At 43.4% G+C, this 24,122-nt stretch overlaps 1 protein-coding gene across 4 annotated transcripts in view; it reads left to right on the plus strand.

Annotated features, from left to right (window-relative positions):
• CRYBG3 (crystallin beta-gamma domain containing 3) overlaps positions 1-24,122 on the plus strand; it is a 133,404-nt gene that overhangs the window by 98,808 nt on the left and 10,474 nt on the right. For all 4 annotated transcript variants that reach the window (XM_089330687.1, XM_089330688.1, XM_051859382.3 and 1 more), the window contains 2 exons: positions 2,002-2,128; positions 20,685-20,824. In XM_089330687.1, the coding sequence (XP_089186813.1) occupies positions 2,002-2,128; positions 20,685-20,824 (267 nt within the window). The remainder of the gene's footprint in view (positions 1-2,001; positions 2,129-20,684; positions 20,825-24,122) is intronic.

The following is a 24,122-nucleotide window of genomic DNA, read 5'->3' on the forward strand; positions in this document are numbered from 1 at the left end:
GGCAGGAGCCAGGTGCTTATCCTGGTCTCCCATGCGGGTGCAGGGCCCAAACACTTGGGCCATCCTCCACTGCACTCCCTGGCCACAGCAGAGAGCTGGCCTGGAAGAGGGGCAACCGGGACAGAATCCGGCGCCCCGACTGGGACTAGAACCCGGTGTGCCGGCACCACAAGGTGGAGGATTAGCCTAGTGAGCCGCGGCGCTGGCCTACATAGATCCTTTAAGACTTAGTCCATCCCCATTCCCTCAATAATCCTCTTGATTAGCCATAATTCAAGTAGTCTTTTCCCTCTCATATTTTCTATAGCTATTCTGCTTTGAGCCTCTTTGTATTTGTTCTTATAGTTATTACACAAAGGATATGAGAGCTTTACAGTATTAATACATATTATATAGGGCACCATAAGTTAAATAGATTACCTGCAACTCTTTAATAAGAAATATGTACCAAAGAATTGAAATAATTTTATCACTATTATTTGGCTCTGAGTTTCTGCTCCACTAAGAAAAAAGAAATTGACCAGCAAAATATATTTTCATTTTTTGAAAAAAAGAAGCATTGACGTTTTCCTGGAGAACCAATTTTTCTGACATGAAGTTCAAAACAAATTAGTCACACATGTTTCTTCATGTACAAATTGTACAATGACAGTTTAATAAAGACTGTAAGAATCATGGCATTTGTGTAAGTACCTGGAGAGCTCTAGATGTGAGCTCGCTCCATTACTTGTGGCTGTGTAACCTTAGGTAAACTGGGTCGACTCTGAACCTCTGCTTCCTCATCTGTAAAGGGGGATGACAATAATATCTGCCTCAAAGAATTCTTAGAAGGACTAAATAAATTAAAGGCTTGGCTTGGTGCCTGGCACGTTGAAAACTTTTGATAAGTGTTGGCTGCAAATTGCTTATTACATAGAAGACGTGATAGTACATTATAACGTCACCAAACATTCCTATGGCTATCCAAAGTTAACCAGGTCTAGCTAGAATATAGTACCTGTGATCTGAAGGGCTAGAACTTAAAACACACCAAAATTAAAATAGCCAATTAATTTCTCCCTGAGGCTCCTTCTTTTCAAAAGGAATGCCTTAACTGAGCTTTTGATGAATACTATATTGAAGATAACTCACTGTTGAAGATTGCAGCAATTTCCATTAGATATCAGTTGAATAGATGACAGATTTTTTTCAAAGATTTATTTGTTTATTTATTTGAAAGAGTTACACAGAGAGAGGAGAGGCAGAGAGAGAGAGAGGTCTTCCATCCGATGGTTCACTCCCCAGTTCGCTGCAACAGCTGGAGCTGCGCTGATCCGAAGCCAGGAGCCAGGAGCTTCCTCCGGGTCTCCCAAGTGGGTGCAGGGGCCCAATGACTTGGGCATCTTCTACTGCTTTCCCAGGCAGAGAGCTGGATTGGAAGTGGAGCAGCCAGTCTTGAACCAGCACCCATAGAGGATGCCGGCACTTCAGGCCACAGCACCTGCCCCTAGATGACAGATTTTATGTAACTGTGTGGTTTTAGGGGTTTTACTTCTGTACCCACCATGGCTGAACACAAACTCATGATGAAATAAGATACAAAAACTTTTGGCTTTCCTGAAAAAGAACTTCTAATTCATTCAAGTATTCATTAATCACCATAATTTAATCCCATTTTTTGAAGTCGCTAATATCTTTAGCTAGAATCCATGTCTTCTTCAAATTTCATCTCTTTCACTTAATAGATTGGGGAACCTTGGACAGATATCTAACCTTTCAGATTCTGTTTTGTTGCCATAAAAGTAAGGACATGTTCTAATCTGTAATATTACTGAGGACACAGTGAAATAATATATGTAAAGTTACTAGTCTAATGTCAAGCATGTAGTGGCTGTTGGTTAGTGATAGCTGTTAGTTTTTTAATGTGTGCTGGCTAGCACCATGACCTCGTTCCACAGGATTGCTGAGACTGTACTGCCAGCTGTCTGCAAGTGACTGAATGTCACATTGCTTGTTTTGCAGCTGGCTCCTGTATTACCAGGAGGATGTTTGTGATCATCAGTGTGTGTTGGAAGAAGGCCTGTATGCCGACCTCACCTCCTGTGGCTGCCCAACATCAAGAGTCACAGCCCTCAAGCCCATCGACTATGTAAGTACTTCGCTGAATACATACTTATGAGACCCTTTTCCTTGTCCAGTTTCACCACTGGATGAAAATACGAAGCTGGAAGAAACGATACAAAGGACAGTATCAGATTATCAAAATGTAAAAAATGTGAATAATCTTGCCAGTTGTAAAATTAAGGTTCACTCATGAATCTAACCAGAATGCAATATTTTTATTTTTAATTTATTTATTTTGAAGCAAGTATGTATAACTCAAGAACTAAGGCAACATAGGCCTGGGCTTAAATGCTTGAAGTTTGATACTTTAACTAGTTTGGGTGACATTGGCAAAATGACTTGGTTTCCTAATCTACAGCAAATAATAGTGAGGCCCCTCTAATATTAAATGAAATAGTGCATGTAAAATACCCTGCACTTGATGAGTACCCTATCAATGTTAGCTGTTAGCACCATGGATATTATTGTTATAACTGCTTAACTATCAAAAACAGTAACCTGACCACCTTAATTATTCTGTTAGGTAAGTCACATGTGATTTGCTACATGTTACTTTAAGGCATGGATCACCACTGATAGTGATTTCAAGCCTTTGGGGCACCAGGGCTTTTCTGCCAGGTGTGTGCAGAATTGTCTGGGTCACTGTGGAACCCCACTTTATGGAGTAAGTGGTTATTCTTTCCAACAAAGTTGTTCAGAATTTCAAGTCTCAGGAAAACAGGGTCACTGTTCTGGGGAATTAGTTCCAGGCCTCTGGTCGAGGGAGGTAGTGAGGTTCAGGGATATTGTTGAGATGCTTAGTTAGGATGATTCTCTGAGGATATGTCTGGCCAAAGCTTGCAATAAATGGAGGGAAGGAGTGACTCAGATCTTTTGCCTAGAACTGATTCCAGGGCTAATGACCACACTCAAGATCTTTGATCTCAACCTAGGCAGTGTCATCTTATTTCACAAGGCATTCCTGGATAGAGTATTCTGGGCATCAGGCTAAAAATAGAGTCTTGGCCCAGGAACAAGAATATTAATAGTCCCTGGTCTCTAAGTGGCCCTGTAGATGCCAACTTGGAAAGAGTAAGTAGCTGGTGATGCTTCTTATCTGTCACAGGAAAACTGGTTAGAAAAAAGACTGTGATCTTGTCGGTTTCAACAGATTTTGATAACTCTAAAAAAAAAATAGGAAAGAATCTACACTTACTGGGAAAGCAACTTTCTTAGTTTTTAGTGGTCAAATCAATAGACAGGTACTGATTTGATACTAACAGCAGTAAGATTCTAAGTTATGAAAATACCATCTTGAAAGGATTTTTCCAGAACTCTTAATTCAGGAAACTAAACCAACTTAATATCTAGGGAGGACATTATAGAAATGGGGTCAGAATTAATGAGTATTACTATTTCTTTGAAGAGTCACAATTTTACACATTCAGGAAATGTAAAATGAGTAATTAAAATCTGGATTGAAAATACACAGAGAGAAATATTTTTCTCTATGTTGTCATGTGCATTTGCATGTCCCTAGATGCATAGCCAGGCAGTGTAGGTGAAAGTGCTTGTTGGGAAGCACTCGGAATCTGTACACTTCTACTCCAGAACCTGCGGAAGCATGCCTTTGGTTTTGGAAGGGCATCATATTACTTTTCAGATTCCTTTTCCTGGTATATTTTAAGTTGTTGAAAGGTGTTTGATGAAGGAAGACTTCTTAGGGCATCAGGTTGGTGTTGAAATGGAGTTAGGATGAAATGCGGTCGTCCCAGCACAGACTCAAAGACAGACCATACAGGTGCCTCAACAGGTAGTATTACCTTGGTGACATCGGCCATGCTTCACCCTGGAGACTCTGAGGCCCTGAGCTGATCAGAGCTAGGGAGACTGATAAGGTAAACCTGAAGGTAATCTGTACTAAATGGGGTCTAGTGATTGGAGGTCTTGAGCAATGTCACAGGCATTTTTCCACTTCTCTGGGAGAACATGGGCAGCTGAGTTAGGTATCACAATGCTGAGTGGAAGATTTGGGCAGAATACGGTAAATGTCTTGTTGAGGTTTGTAGGCTAATGTTCTCCACTGAAGAGACTCCTCCCGCTCCCCTGGATCATAACTGCTCACATCTCTTTATACAGGGCTGGACACTCTCCACCCCTTCTTCTTCTCTGCTTCCTTTTGCATCCCTCAGCCCCCACTCTGCTCTCCACATACACACTGTATTCTTTCTTAGGAATTGATAGACTTTTTTTTTCCCTATAAATTTGTTAGCACCACTGCCTATGCCTCGGTTTCTGGATTCATTCTTAGAAATGTTTCTGCCCAGCTGAGTTAACTTTATATATGCTTGGCTAATCCTTTGCTTTTGCTTTTGCTAGTTATAACCATAAAATCCTGAGGTTGTGGCCTGCAGCTGGGATTCCCAGAGATGCCGTGACTTAGTGCTTCAGTATCATAATGGTGCAATAGTGAGGAATGTTAAGGCTTCATCTTCAAATAAGATCGGTATGTTTTGCAAATGACAGTTTGCTCCAGGCTGACTTGCAGTGGTGCAGTCATGGGTTACAGTCTAGAGGAGCATGTATGCATAATTTGCAGTGCGGCAATTATTTTAGAATGAAAGGGGCATAGTTTGCAGTTCTATTTCTAACTAATGTGACCTTGGAAAAATCCCTTAATTTTTCTGGGCCTCAGCTAACTCATCTGTAATAAACTGTTAGAGAATGAATTTTCAGATCTTTGACAGCCTTCATTTCTTTTGCAAATAAGTATTCATATTTCGAATTGGACATGAAAAAGAATCCAGCTTTAGAATTCGCACAATCTGAGGGAAGAAGATCATCTACTACCTTTCACAATAGTTCCCTGAATCTGAGGGCTGGTGTGGTGGCATACACGGTAAGCCACACCCTGTGGTGCCAGCATCCAAGATGGGCACCAGTTTGTGTCCCAGCTGCTCTAAAGCACCTAGGAAATCAGCAGAGGATGGCCCAAGTTCTTGGGCCCCTGCTCCCCATGTGGGAGACCCAGATGAAGCTTCTGGCTTCAGACTGGCCCAGCCCTGGCTGCTGTGGCCATTTAGGGAGTGAAGGAGTAGATAGAAGATCTTCCTCTCTACCTCCTTCTTTCCATCCCTCCTTTTTTCCACTCCTTCTGTATCTCTCCCTTTCAATAAATAAATACATCCTAGGGAAAAAAATAGTTCCCACAATCTCAGTGATGGATAACAAGAGGGTTTTTTCTCTTCATCTTTTGTTTCAGCCATTTTAGGACAGTTGTTTCATGTCCATCCCAGGCTTCAGTTGGTTTTTAGGGACACTTTCAGTCTATACTTTGTTTTGAGACCAGGCCTAGTGGGAGCACCTAGTTGGGGACAAACCTATTTTCATGATAGAACAAAAGGGGGAAAGAGACCCTGACCGCAGAGTCACATTTGAGACTTCATGCTGTTGCCAAAAACATGTCATAAAACTAAGTTCAGCATCCCTGGGGCAGGGCTGAAGCGGCTGGAGTAAATATATCCGAACTGTAATCTACTCTACTTTAAATGTACAAACTGAAGGAGGTGTTCTATGTTACCAGATTCTGGGTTTTTTAAGCATTTTGTATTTATTCTCTCTGCCGCTGTACCAGAGCTAACTCAATTTTAAAAAATCATTGGTACTGCTTTTTAGTGGAGGTGATTCACTGGCTGTCAAATGAAATGTGTGGTAGATAAGCAGAAGGGCCTGTCTCTGCACATGGTCTCCAGTTCCCTTTCAAAATGCATTCAGAATTCCAAAATCATTGATTAATTTAATATTGTGGAATTTAATCATGCCACGACGATTCTGTGTGAACATTTTGAGAAAAGTAATACCATGGTAAGTGGCCTTGGGAAAATGAATGAAGTCCCAGCTTTTCGTCAGGCTCTTCACAGGATATGTAATTGTATTTCTGTGTTTGATAATACACCTAAATATCTATTTTGGTCCACAGTGGAGTGAGTTGTTATTGATTTGTTTCTCTTTAAGATTTTCATCAATTTTGGTTTGGTAAGTGTTAAGTGTGATTATAAGATGACCTTTTACGATAGAGGGGTTTAATATTAGGCTTGATGGAGCCTTTTTTTTTTTTTTTCCTTTAGTCTGAAACCAGAAACCAAAGACTTCTATATTTAGAAATAATTATACTGGTGTGAAAGAGCAATATGATGACAAAGTGCCAGAGATGATGACTGGTACATGAGCATAGGGTTCTATCAGTGAAAAAACACGACAGATTCACAATTTGGGGGAAGAAAATTTAAAGTTACTCTTTGGTTGAAGAAGAAGATTTAAGGTAGTTGGATTGTTTATGATAAATACCAGCAGTGCTCCACAATGACAACATTGCTGAATATGCATTTTATATTTATTTGCTCAACCTCAAGTATTGAGCATCTACTGTATACCAAATATTGTGTTATATATACACTGAATATGAATTTTAAAAAGAATTAGATGACATAGTGAACTTGTGTTGTCAAATCCAAATCTCATCTTCCTCCTGGTCACTGAAGTGTAGATGTTGCTCATAGATCTGCTTCTGGCCTTTTCTCTTTTGTACTTGGAAATTTCTGTGGTCATAACTTCAGTTCTCACCTCTGTTGGTTACATGATGCCCAGATCTTTAGAGAAAGCCGTAGTCTGTTAATCCTTGAGCTCCATGCCCCAGATTCCAGGGGGATGTTCATCTGCAACCTTCTTAGTCTTGTTCCTTTCTCCCTCATTTGCTTTCAAAAACACCATTGTTACCCCCATCACATGGCCATAAAGTCTGTCTTCATTTTTGATTCTCCCTATTTCCTGATTTCCAACATCCAGTCAGTAGCTAGGTATTGGCTATTCTGCTCCTTTGATAGGTCTAAACATTTTCCTGTCTTTTCCTTCCCACTACCATGATCAAGTCCAGAGCTTCATTCTGTCTTGAACTGTTGGGATGGCCACTTAACTACTCTTCCTTTCACCTCTCGCCTTGCAACTTGGAGCCTATAATCTGATGAATTCCAGACACTAAGTCAAAGTTCAGTGTACTTTTTCTTTATAATTGCTAAATCTTCTTCATGTATCCCATTCACAAAGCTACATCCTGCCCCCATTTTCCTCAGCTTTCTCCATTTGTGTTGCTTATGTGGAAGCACAGAATGCATCTTGCATTCTCCAACCAAATACTTTAATGTCTGAATTAAAGGCTTCAACTGTAGGAAGTGTTCAGCGATCCTTATATCTTAAAGTGATTTTTATCTGCTCCAAATATTCTTCGCACGTCAAGATGTTTTCTCTTTCTACCTCAGAAGTACTGAGCCTATGAAGTCACTGAGAGCAAAGATGTAGATATATTGTGGCCTTGAATTGTCACTCTGTCCACTCTGCTTAGCGCAGTGCCATAAAGATATCAGCAATCCATAGTGTAGTAAGTAGACTAAATTAACTTATTTGGGCCTTAAAGTAGACAGTACTTATATAAAGTTCCTTGTTCTACTTCATTCTGTATGAGAGGTTAGAAGTTTGGACTTACAGTGAGTTGTGTGTCTTACCCACTTACAATGTTTTGATTATAGTTGTAGGCATTGGGAGATGGTAAGGGGAGACCCAAGTTTAAAAAAGTAATTTGCAGCCGCTGGCTACTGAAGAAGTACTCTAAAGTCAGACTGTATATTAAAAGAAAAAAGGACACATACAGATGAAGTCAGGATACATGAGCAACTGTTGATAGACCTAAGAAGGTGGTAACTGCGAGTTTCAGAACACTCTGTAAGGTGTTTAAGTGTTGGCTGAGTAACGTGTGGGGTAACCTGCTTCTATGGCATTTCAGTGGGAGCAGCAGTCTGCACATGGCTGCTCTAATGTGTTTCCATGGTGCTTTGGCGTGGAGGTTTGGCTTCTTTGAAGTAATAATCCAGTGCTGGCAGCTGTCAACTGGCAGAGCCAAAGAAACACTGTAACAAGGCTGTAGAAAAGCTTCAAATGAAATTATGTTAGTGAGGACATAAATGTTCTGAAGAAGTGGAATAGGAATTGGCAAGAGAGTGATTCTTTCCGTGCAAGGGAACTGCATTAGAGGCACAGCTTCAAATACAGGGAGGCAGTACATCCAGCTGCAGAATGAGAGGAAGCAGTGAGTTTATAAAGCCGAAGGATTCGGTTACTGTTGCACTTTGTGGCCTAATCCATATTAACTCTTGTGTACATTTTGAAAATGAAGGCCAACAAATGCCACAGTAAACATCACGCTTTCTAGTGAGACATTTGAAATATTTCCCTTTGAGTAGAAGACAAAAGGTCTCTACCTCACCACTTCTGTTCACTAGGATTCTGGAGTCCCAGCCAGCTTAACAGGGTCAAAACAACAACAAAAGGTTATTGGAAGAAACAAAATTGTCGAGTGCATCAACAGATGAATTATGAGGGCTAAAAGATGCTGGATACAAGATAAGTAAACAATTAAACCATAGGAATAATGCTAATTCAAGGGAGTGAGTCCTTCTAAAGAAAATTATAGTTTTATTCAGGGACTTAAAAGATGAAAAGAGATAATTTTGTCTGAATGAAAAAAATATAAGAATACAGTGTTCCCCCAATTGATATGATTCGAAGAAAATTATTCTTATTTTAAAAGTTTTATTTAGTTCAAAGACAGAGACAGAGAGCGAGAAAGAGAGAGTGAGCGAGAGCAAGCGAGCAAAAAAGAAAGAAAAATATCTCCTGTTGGTTCATTCCCCGAATGCCACAACAGCCAAGGCTGGGGTAGGCCCATTCCAGGAGCTTTCAATTCAATCCAGGTCTCTCACATGGGTGGTGGTGACCCAAGCACTTGAGCCATCACTGTTTCTTTCCACGGTACACAATATCAGGAAGCTGGAATCTGGAGTGGAGCCAGGACTCAAACCTTCCATAAGGGATGTTGGCATCACAAGCTGTGCTTTAAATGATAGGCCAAATGCCACCCCCTTGTTTACAAGTTTTTCGCCTGTGTTGGGGTTAAGGGTAAAAAATGACAGACATCCTAAAATTAAGTTGTTGTTTTAAAAAGTCCAGAATAGTCAAGATAAATTTTTAAAATTTGCTTATTTCTTTTTTTTTTAATTAATTAATTTATTTTTTTGACAGAGTGGACAGTGAGAGAGAGAGACAGAGAGAAAAGTCTTCCTTTTGCCGTTGGTTCACTCTCCAATGGCTGCCCCGGCCAGCGCGCTGCGGCCGGCGCACCACACTGATTGGATGGCAGGAACCAGGTACTTATCCTGGTCTCCCATGGATGGGGTGCAGAGCCCAAGCACTTGGGCCATCCTCCACTGCACTCCCTGGCCATAGCAGAGAGCTGGCCTGGAAGAGGGGCAACTGGGACAGAATCCGGCACCCCGACTGGGACTAGAACCCGGTGTGCTGGCGCCACAAGGCAGAGGATTAGCCTAGTGAGCCGCGGCGCCGGCCCTTATTTCTTTAATTGTACATATTTATGGGGTACGGTGTGGTAATGTGATACACATATATAAAGTGTAATGATCACATTGGGATAGCATTTTCCATTTCCTTAAATATTTATCATTTGTGTTAGAGTCCATCAAACTTCTCACTCTGGTTCTGAGAATGTTCCTTTCTTCTTTAGCTGATGTGTTCTTAATTTTTCTCCTAGCAATTTGTTGCTGTTCAAAGATTTATTTGAAAATCAGCATGACAGAAAGGGAGGGAGGGTGTGTGTGTGTGTGTGTTTGTGTGTGTGAGAGAGAGAGAGAGAGAGAGAGAGATTCCATCTGCTGGTTCACTGCCCAAATGGCTGCAATGGCCAGGGTTAGGCCAGCTGGAAATCAGGAGCCCAGAATTCCAATTGGGTCTTCCACAAGCCCATGTGCTTGGACTATCATCCACTACTTTCCCAGGTGCATTAGCAAGGAGCTGTATTCTAAGCAGAGCAGCCAGAACTCGATTCAGTATCACAGGAGCCACAACACCAAGATAATTTCTAAGAACAATAGGTAAGATCACTTATCTTTCTCTCTTTCTCTCTATACTGCATCATACAATAGTAGTTATTGTAGTAGGTATTGGTGCCAGGAAAGACAAATGAAAAAATGGAATAGGGTAGCATAGAAACTGACCTACATAATAATAGCATTTGGAAGATGCCAGAATAGCATTACAATGGAGCTATTATGACTACTAAATAAATGGTGCTGAGACAGTTGAATATAGTTACATAGAAGATAGTTAGAAATCTACTTTACTTTAAACCCCAAAGTAAGTTCTAGAGGGATTAATGACAACCTAAAGTTGAAAAGCAAACTTTACAACTTAGAAGTAAAAATAGAAAACTATCCTAATGATATTGAATGGATTTCTTTAAACACAGATGCATAAGTCAAAAAAGGTAAAATGCAAGCCTATTAGTTTGCTATTGCTGCTTGTCGTAGTCTACTTCCTGTCGCTATAGCTAAATACCACAACCTGGGTGATTTTTTAAAAAGATTTTTGAATGAGTTTTAGAGAGACCGGAGTTGGGGGGATCCTTCCATCCTGGTTTATTCCCCAGATGGCTGCAACAGCCAGAGCTGAGTCAGCCATGCTGAAGCCAGGAGCTTCATCTGGGTCCCCTATGTGGATGCAGGAGCCCAAGCACGTGGGCCAGCTTTCTCTGCCTTCCCAGGCACATTTGCAGGGAACTGAATCAGATGTGGAGCAGCTGAGACACAAACTGGATCCCATATGGGATGCAGGTGTTCGGGCAGTGGCTTTGCCCACTATACCACAATGCCGACCCCAACCCAGGTCATTTATAAAGAGGTTTATTCTTTTTTTTTTTTTTTTTTTTTTTTTGGACAGGCAGAGTGGACAGTGAGAGAGAGAGACAGAGAGAAAGGTCTTCCTTTGCCATTGGTTCACCCTCCAATGGCCGCCGCAGCCTGCGCGCTGCGGCCGGCGCGCTGTGCTGATCCGATGGCAGGAGCCAGGTACTTCTCCTGGTCTCCCATGGGGTGCAGGGCCCAAGCACTTGGGCCATCCTCCACTGCACTCCCTGGCCACAGCAGAGAGCTGGCCTGGAAGAGGGGCAACCGGGACAGAATCCGGCGCCCTGACCGGGACTAGAACCCGGTGTGCTGGTGCCGCAAGGCGGAGGATTAGGCTAGTGAGCCACGGCACCGGCCAGGTTTATTCATTATTTAGCTCGGCTCTGAAGTGTGAAGCTTATTTGGAAGTATGAAGTTCTCCAAATTTCAGCTCTGAAGCCTGGGAAATTCGATGTCTGGGGTTGGCCTTTAATTGAGGCCCTTCCCATTGGTGAACTCTGCAGAGTCCTGAGGTTGTGCAAGGCAGCACATGGCAAGACGGTCCGAGTGTCCTACCTCAGGTCTCTCCTCCTCTTCCTTTAAAACCACAGCCCCTTGGATTAGGGCCCCACCTATGGCCCCAAAGTTGTACTTTCTAGTATCATTGTTGGATTAAGTTTCCACTCTCTTAGGGCCGATGTTATGGTACCACGGGTTGATCTGCTGCCTGCAAGGCCCATATCAAATTTGAGAACCAGTTCAAGTCCTAGCTGCTCCATTTCCAAAACAGCTCTCTGCTGATGTACCTGGGAAAGTGGTGAAAGATGGCCAAGTGCTGGGGCCCCTGATACCCATGTGGGAGCCCCCAGTGGAATTCCAGGCTTCTAGCTTCCATTGCTGCCATTTGGGAATCTAAACCAGCAGATGGAAGATCTCTCCCATGCACCACTCACCTTTGTGTGTGTCTGTGTGTGTGTCTGTATCTGTAACTCTGCCTTTCAAATAAATAAATCTCAAACAAAAGCTAGCTAATTAGAGCCAGCAGTCCATTTAAAAAAAAAGTTTGCACTCTTGATACCTAACTTTTGGGATTAAATTTCACCATGAGTTTAGGTAGGGACATTCAAACCATGGCTCTGCTGGAACAAATTACAAATTTCATAGCTTAGAGCTACAGGAGTTTACTGTGTAATAGTGCTGGAGAAATGGGACTCAGAAGGGTAAAATTAAGCTGCGGCTGGGACTGAGTTCTCTCTGGAACCTGTTCCGGGCTCTAGAGGCTGCCAGTGTTCCTTCACTCCAGTGTGCTTCACTCCAACCTCTGCTCTCTGTCCTTTCTCTATCACTGACCCTCCTGCCACCATCTTGCAGGGCCCCTTTTAGCTACATGGGGTTCACTTGGATAAAGAGACTAATCCTCCATCTCAGGACGCTTAGCTCTTTTTAAAATGTATTTATTTTATTTAAAAGGCAGAAAGAGAACTTCCATCTGCTCTTTCACTCCTCAACTGCTTGTAAAAGCCAAGAGCTGGGAACTCCATCCATGTCTCCCGCCTGGGGGCAGGGACCCAAGCCCTTGGGCCATCAACTGCCACCTCCTGGAGTGTGCATGTGCAGGAAACTGGAAGGGAGGGGAAAGCTTGGACTTGAACCTGCCTCTGAGAGAGGATGCCGGGAGTCCCAAGTGGCAGCTTAAGCGGTGTGCCAAACACCCACCCTGAGAATGATCCTTAATTCTTCATCACATCTGTCAGGTCTCCTTTTACCATGTCAGTGAACACAACTGCATTCACAGATTTCAAGAGGCTGAAAATTTTGGAGCAAGAGCACTAATTAGTCAGCCTCCTATAGCAAATCACAGACTGGAAAACTCTGTCTGCAGCTCATATAAACTGCTGAGGCTTCATGCACAGAATATAAGACAAACCCAGAGGAGTTGAGAAAAATTCTTTTCAAACACTGGCAGAGGATTAAAATAGTTCATAGGAGAGGGAAGTCTGGATAAGGACATAAAAAGGATGTTAAACCTCAGTAATGATAAAAAAAAAGAAATACAAACTATACCAATAATGAGGGGACATTACTTCCTTTCTATACAGTTAAAAGTGTGACAATGCTAAGGTTTGGCTTAATTACAAGGAAATAGAAATATTCATGTACAGCTAATGTAAGAAACATCAATTAAATTAAAACACTTAATTTTAAGAAAATTAAAATGTTGCAGCATTGGGGGGTGAAACTACAACACACTCATATAAAGGATTGCAGGACGGTAGTCCTAATAAACGGAAAACCCTGTGCACGAACAAACACAACTGCAAGAAAAGCAGGTTGCTGAAGACGTCACAGTAAGATACATTTCCACACATTTTAAAATGAAGGGATGCACACCATTAGTGGAAATCTAAAAATATGAGCTGGAAGGAGTCCCAACTTTAGCACAGTGGTTAGCCCTGTTGGAGGGATTACATTTAGTTGTACTTGCTGCATTTCATTTATTTAGAAAAAAATTGATAACAAACACTGTAAATTTAAAATGTAATATCTCTGGGTATTGAGCATATGGCTATCTACTATGTTATTTATTCTCTTTGATATGTATTTTAGTTTTTTTAAAAAGTAAAAGCAAAGGCCAGCAAGAAAGTTAGCTCTAAAGTGAAATTGATGTTTTTAATACAAATGAAAGAGGCTCTATGAGAAAGCTTATCGTTTACTAGGGAAGAGTTAGATTTGGGTGTCTGACAGAACTTGGTTCAAGTCCCGACTCATGGGCATGGTTTTTGACCACTCTCAGCCTCAGCCTTCTCATCTGATAACATGTGAGGATTAAATGAGCAGGTACAGAAGCCTTTATTACATGATAAGTACTCAGTAGAGTTGTAACAACTCTTGGACAATAGTTAATTCCTATTTGCTGTGCAGCACTAAACCTTCACAGGCTACAGGCATTTGAGTTTGTTTAATAAACCAAACCGAGAATATTCCAGATTAAACGTTTTAGAGATTCATAAGCCTTCAATTAAATTTTTATTATTTGGAAAAGCTTTTCGCCAGCAATCTGGCATTTCTTTGGAACTAAACGGTGTTTGAGGCATCCACTGTGGTTAATTTCCTTTCATTCTGTCCACTGCATTTACTTTTTTAGCCTTGATTCATTTGGCAAAGATTGGGGTGATGTACAGTTTTTTGGCTGTACAGATGTGGCTGATGACAGAATATTTCAGAAATAATGTTATATTTGCAGCCTAACCTATTAGTATGACCCTGAGGTACTATCAACACCTTTTCCTTGTCAGTGGTGATTTGAAACCTGAAGAAATGTACTCTGCCAAAGTGCAGGTCATAGGGCTTTTTTAAAAAAAGACTTTATTTGAAAGAGTTACAGAGAGAGAGAGGGAGAGAATCTTACATCCACTGGGTCACTCCCCACATGGCTGCAACAGCCAGGGCAGGAGCCAGGCATTTCTTGCAGGTCTCCCACATGGGTAGCAGGGCCCAGGCACTTAGGCCATATTCCGTTACTTTTTTCCAGGTCATTAGCAGGGAGCTGGATCACAAGTGGAGCAGCTGGGATGCAAACTGGTGTCCACATGGGATGCCAGCACTGCAGCTAGTATCTTCACTAACTGTGCTACAGCACTAGCCCCAGTCTTAGTTTTTTTTATGTCAAAAATTAGTACTTAGAGTTTAAAATTTTATCCAGGGGCCAGCACTGCAGGCAGAGTGGGCTGAGCCTCTGCTAAGGCACTGGCATCCCGTATAGGTGCCAGTTTGTGCAGGGCCTGGGAAAGCAGTAGAAGATGGCACAGGTGCTTGGGCCCCTGCATCCACGTGGGAGACCCGGAAAAAGTTCCTGGATCCCAGCTTCAGATTGACCCAGCTCTGGTGGTTGCACCCATTTAGGCAGTGAACCTGCGGATGGAAGACTCCCTGCCTCCCTCCTTCCTTCCCTCCCTCTCTCTTTGTAACTCTGCCTCTCAAATAAATAAATGTTTAAGAAATTTTTTATCCAATTATATTGAAGATTTGTCGATATAAATGTAGTCATTCTAGCAGCCTGAAGTAGGGTCTCAGTGCTTCAAATTCCAGTGGCAGACGTGTTAAGGCTATGGGTAGGTAAGAATAGCTAACAGAGGTCTTGCTTACCAGGTGAGCAAGATGAAGTCAAGTGTAATACCACGCCTGCCAATCACAACTATTCCACATTATACAATTATTGGTACTTTGAATGTGCTAGAACAGTAACATAAAGGTTATAATGAACAGTCTGTGGGGCCAACTGTCTAGATTCAAATGCTAGATAATCCACTGACTGTGTAGCCTGTATGTTGATTTTTCGTCTGTAAAATGGAGGTACTAATAGTACCCATGTCAAAACTAGATTATAAGGACTAGATGAGTGAGTACAGTTCTGCAACCCTAATCTGAATGTATTTGGGAATATGCAACTTTCCAAACTTTAAATAGTAATTGGGTTCATATGTAGCCTATAAGGTAAAACCCCCAGCATGATTCTGGGCAGCAGTCCATAATTAGGCACACTTCTGTTTGTATAGTGAAATCTATGTATGGCTGTACAAATTGGATAAACATTATAAATAGCCATTATTGAGATTGAGTTTTGGTGCCAGATGAATTTTTACAATTGTTTTTGCTTTTATGTTTTAAAACAAAGTGTTCTTACATCTGCTAGTTCATTCCCCAAATGGCTGCAATGGCCTGGGCGGAAGGTCCAGGTCCTGGCTGAAAGCCATCCAGATCTCACACATGGGTGGCAGGGACCCAAGAACTTGGGCCGTCTTCTGTTGCCTTCCCCCAGGCAGTAGCGGGAAGCTGTATTAGAACTGGAGCGGCCCGGACTGGAACTGGCACTCTGCTGATTTAGGACACCAGCATCACAGGCTGTGGCTTTGCCTGCTGGGCCTCTATTCTGGCCCCAGACATTTTTGTTTGTAGAACACTCTGGGTTTCAATGGAATGTGTGTGTGTGTGTGTGTGTGTGTATACGTACACGTATCACTTTGAGCAATAATGCCTGACACATAGTACTCTCTGTTAGTTATTACTATTATTATCACTTAAAATACTATTTGAGTTGGTAGGATGAAGAGGAACAAAGAGTATTTTTTCTTTAATGGATGTTAATGTACACAGTTTTTTTTCAAGTATTCTTCCTCTTTGATTACCACACTCTCCTTTGGAAATCGTATCCACTTTGCATGGCCTAGCAGGAATGCCCTCTCACTGAGGACACCTAGGAAGAGCCTTAGTCCCAGATGCTTGGCTGTCTTCTCAGTTAACATGGACATTACTAGGGCTCGAACTGTCATCAAATTCTTGCAAGTTTCAGATTACTCTGTCATCGTCTTTACTGGCTGACAGCTCTTCCCACTTTCATGATTGAGAAAAGGTTCAGAAAACATGGGATTTTAAAGTGGTTCTTCTGAATGATTAGCTCCTGACACCCCTCACCATCCTGCTCAGATCAATACTGTGTTGACCTTCCTGCCAACCTCTAAGTGCATTTATAATCTAAGTATATTTATGAATTAAAACTATTTAAAATAGAAACAAATCAAGTTAGAGTATATATCAAAACTTTAGAGGGGGAGTGACTTTGAGTTTAGAAGTAATAGCTGTTCTCAGATGAAAAAAATTTTTTTATTACACAAGCAGAGTTAGACAGAGAGAGTAACTGTTTTTCCTCATTCTGTCAGCATCAGTATTTCTTAAAATATATAGATGTTTGAACATTTTTTTGTTGGTCCCCTTCATGAAACTTCATCTTTCTGTACGATAAATTTCTAGATGTGGAATTACTAGGTCAAGGGAGTGAATTCAATGGAGTTGCAATGACATTTTTTAAAAGCCTTTGTGGGCATTCTCAAAAAAGAAGGAACGGGTGTAGAGGTGCCATTTTCCTTGAGTAATGCTTAGCATTTAAATTCCATGCTCATAATAGGCTTGTCATTTTCCCTGCTCTGGGACATAAAACAATTGCATCATGTGGCCTTCAAGTGCCTTTAATGGAGGCAGTGGTTGCTGTTAGCACACCAGGCTCTTCACTGGGCTGCTAATCCCAGGCTCCACGCCTGTCAGCCCTCTTCATCAGCTGTAACTCAGCCAGCAGCTTTGAGGGTGAAGAGGTTAAAAAAAAATCCCAACAATGAAATCAGGGGCTTAGCAGTGGATCTTGACTACTGGCTCATTTTCACTCACTTTCAGTTCGTTGTGTAAACTCTTGGGATGCTTCCAATTTTCGAATTTTAGGCAGCGTTAAGAGGCACGTAATCTTGCCCATGGTCGCTTCCTAACTCCGTGGCTGGAGATGAATTTCTGGTCCTGCAGTCAGTGGTGTTTCCTGAGGGAAAGTCACTGCCCTGGCAGCCTTTTCCCTCTCTGCTGCCGCCTCCCTGCACACAGTGATTGTTTCATTCTTTTCCAGAATCCTGGAGTTCCCCCTTCTGCACTATCTAAACAAAAGGAATGTAGTCCCTTGTTCTTGCAAGCTGCCTTTCAGGTGCGCCTGGCTACCGTGCTGGAAAGCTCAGATGCACGGCATTTTGTCACAGCAGACAAGTCCCACTGAACAGTCGGTCAGGACCTCCCGGAGCCGCTGTGTCTCACGTTTCCGCATCTTATGGAAGTTTCTCAGCATCCCTGTCTGTCTTTCCTTTCAAAGAAGATCAGTTCATATTTTCCAGTGTGCTCCTTTCCCTCGTAGCTGAGTTCCAGCCGGAAGGAACAACCGCAGACAGCCTCTGTCTCCTTCCCTGGAATCATCGCTCCTGCCTTGCAGTGTCTGTACCACCCAGCTTCCCACCGGACCCAGCAGCACGCCGATAGGCCACTGCCCCATTTCCCTCCTTCGCCTCACCCAATTCCTCTTTTAGGAAAGTGCTCCCTATACCTCGATGCAGTTTCTCACCACTGCTCACTTCCGCCAAGTCACTGCAAACAGCCAGCGGGCTCCGGATTGCCAAACACAAACGACCTCTTCTCAGCCACCCTCTTCCTCCTCACAGGAAGGATTTGATGCTGTGAGGAAAACGTTCCCAGTAGTCTTATTTCTTCTTTATTTACAGTTCACAGTGTGGGGCCTGCACTGTGGCCTAGTGAGTGAGGCCACAGCCTGCAGTGCTGGCATCCCATATGGACATTGGTTCCAGCCCCAGCTGCTCCACTTCTGATCCAGCTCCCTGCTAATGTGCCTGGGAAAGCAGTGAAAGATGGCCCAAGTGCTTGGACCCTGCACCCACATTGGAGAGCCAGAAGAAGCTCCTTGCTCCTGGCTTTAGGCCAGCCCAGCTCTGGCCGTCGCTGCCATTTGGGGAGTGAACCAGCAGACTGAAGATGTCTCTGTCTCTGCCTCTTTGTAATTCTTTCAAATAAATATTTTTTTTAAAGTGTATTCGCAACATTTTTAAAAAAGAAACAACATAAGTTGATTTTGTTGTAACAGTTCTTGAATCCATGCATAATTCTCATTTTTTAAATTTTTTATTTATTTATTTTTATTTTTTTGACAGGCAGAGTGGACAGTGAGAGAGACAGAGAGAAAGGTCTTCCTTTGCCGTTGGTTCACCCTCCAATGGCCGCCGCGGCCGGTGCGCTGTGGCCGGCACACAGCGCTGATCTGAAGCCAGGAGCCAGGTGCTTCTCCTGATCTCCCATGCGGGTGCAGGGCCCAAGCACTTGGACCATCCTCCACTGCACTCCCTGGCCACAGCAGAGAGCTGGCCTGGAAGAGGGGCAACTGGGACAGAATCCGGCACCCTGACCAGGACTAGAACCCGGTGTGCTGGCGCCGCAAGGTGGAGGATTAGCCTAGTGAGCTGCGGCGCCAGCCACATAGTTCTCATAATATGCATTTTCCACAAAATATGAGCTTAGCAATTTTTCATACCTTTTTTATCACTTTTTTATAGCTTTGTGGTATTCTCTACCAATGTACTGTAGCTTAGTCAGCTCCCCTCCCCGCCCCTTAAAAGATTTTATTTATTTATTTATTTGAGAGGTAGAGTTGGGGAGAGAGAGAAAGGTCGTCCGTCCGTTGGTTCACTCTCCATATGGCCACAAGGCTGGAGCTGAGCCAATCCAAAGCCAGGAGCTTCTTCCGGGTCTCCCAGTGCAGGGCCCCAAGCACCTGGGCCATGTTTCACTGCTTTCCCAGGCCATCATCAGAGAGCTGTATCAGAAGAGAAGCATCCAGAACAGGAACCGTCACCCAAATGGGATGCCAGCTCCCTCTTGATAGGCATTTGAACCATTCTCTTTGCTATTTCCAAACTGCCTTGAAGAATAACTTTCGTGAGTTGTTTTGCTCCTGTGTGTGGGTATATTTGGAAGTTACTGGCAAGACCCAGTTGCATTTTGTCCATTTACTTACTGTTCTTTGACCATCTACAATCCCTGCTCTTAGTACTCTGATTCTCTTTAGCAAGTTAGATACTTCAGCCCAGTCTTACTCCTTAGTTCAGAAGCCTTCAGGGACTCCCCATGGGCATATTTCCCTGTCCCGTCAGTGCCGGAGGGGAGGCAGGCAACTGGATCCACAGACACAAGCCATGGGAGCAGTCGGCATTGTCTCCCATTGGACTCTGTTCTACTAGAAGGGTCTACTTGGCTCTGCACGCACGTGCCCCATGTGTTTGTGTCTCTCTTTCTGTGCACAGAGTACCTTCCAGCCCTTGCAGTACACCCTGCAGTGCAGCCGTGAAGTGCCCTTGATTACTGCTCCCTTCTGCTAAAAATAGTCTTGCCTTCTGCTGTGTACTGTTACAGGGCATATCCTTTTCTACCGTGGATTACATTACAATATCTGTGCATTTTTCCTTTAGCTACTAGTTAGTAATGGCCCAAACACAAGGATGGTGCCTTCTTCTGGTTTCCTATCCCCTAAACACCTCTTAGCATGGTGTCTTGCATACACTAATGATGAAAAAGGGCCACGTTCTTTCTCTTCTTACCTGAAGTGATGGAGTGGTGAATATGCAGAACTCACCCCATCCCTGCTCATTCCAGTTTTGTTTTGTTCTGGTTTTTTCAAAAATGACTTTTCCCCCTCCCTTCTAGGAATGTTTTTACAAGCTTGGAGCTATGAAGTCTTCCTTTCCCAGTGACTGTTCCTATGACCTGCTGGGAAACGAGGGTGCTGTGCAGTTCCATGCTTGTTCTATTGTCATCGAAAACTACTGGCAGGACCAATATGTTGTCCACATTGTAGCACAAGACATAATGCATAATTTTAAACCAGGTGTCCCTTTTTATTAAAAAAGATTGATCGATTTGAAAGGCAGAGTTAGACAGAATCTTCCATCCGCTGGGTCACTCCCCAGTTGGCCACAATAGCAAGGGCTAGGCCCGGCCAAAGCCAGGCACCAGGAGCTTCTTCTAGGTCTCCCATGTGGGTACAGGGGCTCCAGGACCATTCTCTGCTACTTTCCCAGGTACACTAGCAAGGAGCTGGATAGGAAGTGAAGCAGTTGGAACTCAAACCTGCGCCCGTATGGGATGCTAGTGTTATAGGTGCCAGCTTAACCCCCTATGCCACAATGCCAGCCCCAACCAGTTGTCTGTTTTTATTGGAAGACGGACTGCTTTTCTGATAACTTCATTTTTAATACAAATAAAAACTGCTAACAGAATCTAATCTTGTGGGCACAGTTCTGACTATATAGTATCTTTAAAGGGCACAGTACTACATCCCAGGCACTTATGAATGTAATGTAGCCAGGGTCCCCTGCGTCCATACAGGATTGTCAGTGCACTGGGCCTACCCCGTGTGACGGTGCTTTCTCTTTCCTGTGCTGTTAGGTTTTTGAAGAGCCCTCCATCAGCCTTTTTGCACTGGAACATTGTGAGGGAAGAGAGCTACATCTCGAAGAGGCTGTGAATTCTGTCCTGAACAAAGACTTGCATTTCTACACCCAGTCTGTTTGGGTAAAAAGCGGACTGTAAGTACGGGAGAAGAGTTTGGTCTGCTTTGGTCACTGTTTTAGGACAGAGTTGCACAGTTGCTGTTGTTGGGATCTGTTGGTATTTGTAGCCTTTTCTCTGTCAGTGGACTAACAGTAGATTCTGTGTCAGTTGGAGAAGACTGCCAGCCACCCGGTAGGTGTGTAGTAGCAGTGGCCTGGGGGAAGAGCCCTTTGGAGAGGAGGGCTACCACCCTGTCACAGTCGGTTGACCCCAGGACCTTTCCTGGTGCCACTTTCCTTCCAGGAGAAAGTCCCTTAATGCAGCAAGTATAACTAGTTAAGAAGATCGTCTGCTAAGGCAAGTGACTCAGGGCAGACGAAGAGTGCTGTGTATTTTGATTTGACAGCTTGCTTCTCCTGGAGTGCTTCCCTTCGTGGCACTCATTTTCATTCTGGAGTACACCTGTGGACCTGGCCTGCCGGCCCGTGTTGCTCATACATTCAGATTGTCAGGTTGTGTGAGGCCTGCCTTTTAAAATTTGGGAAGTTACCTTTAAGAAAAAAAAAATTTTTTTGACAGGCAGATTTAGACAGAGATAGAGAGAAAGGTCCTCCTTCTGTTGGTTCACTCCCCAAATGGCCGCTACGGCCAGCGCGCTGTGCCAATCCAAAGCCAGGAGCCAGGTGCTTCCTGCTTCCTCCTGGTCTCCCATGCGGGTGCAGGGCCCGAGCACTTGGGCCATCCTCCACTGCACTCCTGGGCCACAGCAGAGAGCTGGACTGGAAGAGGAGCAACCGGGACAGAATCTGGTGCCCCAACCGGGACTAGAACCCGGTGTGCCAGCACTGCAGGCGGAGGATTAGCCAAGTGAGCCGCGGCACCGGCCAAGAAAAAAAAATTTAAACAATGATTACCTAAAGTGGGTATAAACTTGCATATTTAGAACAAACATGGTGAGAGGCCTGCCAGTGAGCGGCCATGAAATTGAAGCTGTTTAATTCCTGGGAAATCTGCCTCTCTGGCCATTTCTGAAGAGTGTGGCAGATAAGCTAGCCCTTCCTCCTGCACTGCTGGTATCTTTGGTACCAAAAGCCAACTTAAAAAAACACATAGCTCTCAGTGGTTAGTATAAAAATGGCTGCTTTTATTCAGGATGGCTTATGAATTATGTGATCATTAACTCAGCTTGTTTAAATATTTGGGGGCTAATGAGAGATAAAGCCAATAATTGAAAATGAAGTCAACTATTACAATATCTGGCTTTTATATTATTCACATAAGAGTTTAAATTTCCTTCTGCAAAGCATTTCACATGGCTTGGTGTTTATTAAAATAAATTGATTTACTCTAGCTAAGCTAAGGTTCTTGTGTATTATTTCCCAATTAACGAAGTCCATATGATCTAAATTTTACATCCTCATAATACAGGACTTTCACAGCACTTTTATACATTTCTTGTCTTTTTATTCTTGAGTGAAACTAACACTTGACTCACCTCCAAAAATTTCTCACTTTCTATTTCACTCTGTTCTCAAAAACTGGTGCCACTTTACCTCGACAGTGTTCATGTCTCCTCTTTGGCTTATTATCTACCTTCTGGTCCAGAATCTCTGTAGAGACTGACATGCAGATGAAGGAACAGTAGACCCTCTCTCAGAAGTTGTTCCTGGGCTATACAAACAGCTGGCAGGATGCTGCTTACTGCACAGCCGGCTACCTCCAGGGACAAGTTGTGTTCTTTTTAATCCCCTTGTTATGTCACATCTTTGATCTGTGATGGTAATGAGGGCCTGCTTTAGCGCACCATCCCACACAGCTTTTCCAACTAGGGAATTCATTTAAATCAGTATCGATGCAGTTTCTTAAAATCTTGCTTAAATTTTCTAAATGCAACTTGAAGAACCTGTGACGCTAGGGAAGCAGCTGAGCCTCTCTGTGGCCCTGCTGACAACCCCTGCACCATTCTGATGGTTCAGCTTTAAGTTTGCAAAAAAGGGGTCCGGGGAAGGCCTTCTAGCCAGAATTTGACCATGCCTGATCTCGGTTGTGGATAGCAAGGTGGATTTCCCCTAATAATTGTCAACTTAGGTACATAATCTTTATCCAGAGTTTTCATATACCGAACTTGGAATCTCTCCTTTCTCCCCTCAGCTTTATGAAGTTGATGTCTCTTCCTGCATTAGGTGAGATGCATGTCCCTAAGGAATACTGCCCTTTGAGTGTTCATGTGGAAAACCGAAGGTCTGAAACCACTGCCCTAGCAGCACCACAGCAAACCTTTGTAGCTGTGTCGGCAGCCCTGGACCAGCCTGCTCCTGAGAACCAGCCCCTCTGAGTGCAGGCAGCTCAACTCCAGGGCAACCTCTGCTGCAGTTCTAGGTGCTTCTCTGAGGCAAGCAAGGCAGCCACTTCTTTCTTAAAGTGCTGTCCGCAGTGACCTCCAGTCTCGCTGAAAACTCCAGGTCCTCTTGGTGACCCAAGTTTATTTTCCTCAGCCATCCAGCTTGAAAGTGCCTAATGCGGGGAGCAGTCCGCTTTTTTCTGTCAAGGGCCAGGCAGGCCTTTCAGTCCAGGGGTATCCCTCGCTGTCAAAACTACTCAGCCTGCTGTGAGGGTGCAGAAGCAGCCATAACCAATCTGGGAAGCAGTGGGCTTGACTGTTTTCACTAAGTCAGCCTTGAAATGCCAGATCCTGACCTCAAGGCCCTGTACACCTTTACACACTTTAACACAGGCAGAGTGGAAGCCAAGAGTATCCGGGAGGATTTGCAAAGAGGCTGGGCCTTAGAGTGACAGGGAGTGGGAGACATCTGTGGATCTCTTTAAGTCCACAGGACCATGGGGATGTTGAGGGAGTTGTAGAAGAAACATCTGGTGGGGTCACTGGAGATTCATTGTGAGGCCGTCAGGGACGTGTGATGATGCTCCTAAGGGTGGGAGAATGGTTTTCTGTTGGGTAGTAGTGGGAACTTAGTTTATCTTTGAATGTTAAAATGCTTTGAAAAAAGGCCAATTGGGGAGTGAACCAGCAGACCGAAGACCTCTTTCTCTCTCTCTCTGCCTCTCCTTCTTTGTGTAACTCTGACTTTCAAATAAATAAATTAAATAAATTTTTTAAAAAAAAAGTGTTATCAAAGGAACATGCAATTTCAAGAGCTGGAGGGTGCCTTGCATTCACTTTGGAAGTAAGGGAATCGGCAGTCAAATTGGAACCCAGATCTTCTAACTCCAGTTCAGTGATTTTTCTCCTATATTTCTCTGCTCTCTGTTAAGAAAAAAAAAGTGCAATTTTTTAATATGCAAATGTCTAGGTTTCAAAGAGCAAACCCTAAA

Source organism: Oryctolagus cuniculus, chromosome 4 (genome assembly GCF_051225735.1).
Source record: "Oryctolagus cuniculus isolate XC-2025 breed Fujian yellow rabbit chromosome 4, ASM5122573v1, whole genome shotgun sequence".
NCBI lineage: Eukaryota > Metazoa > Chordata > Mammalia > Lagomorpha > Leporidae > Oryctolagus > Oryctolagus cuniculus.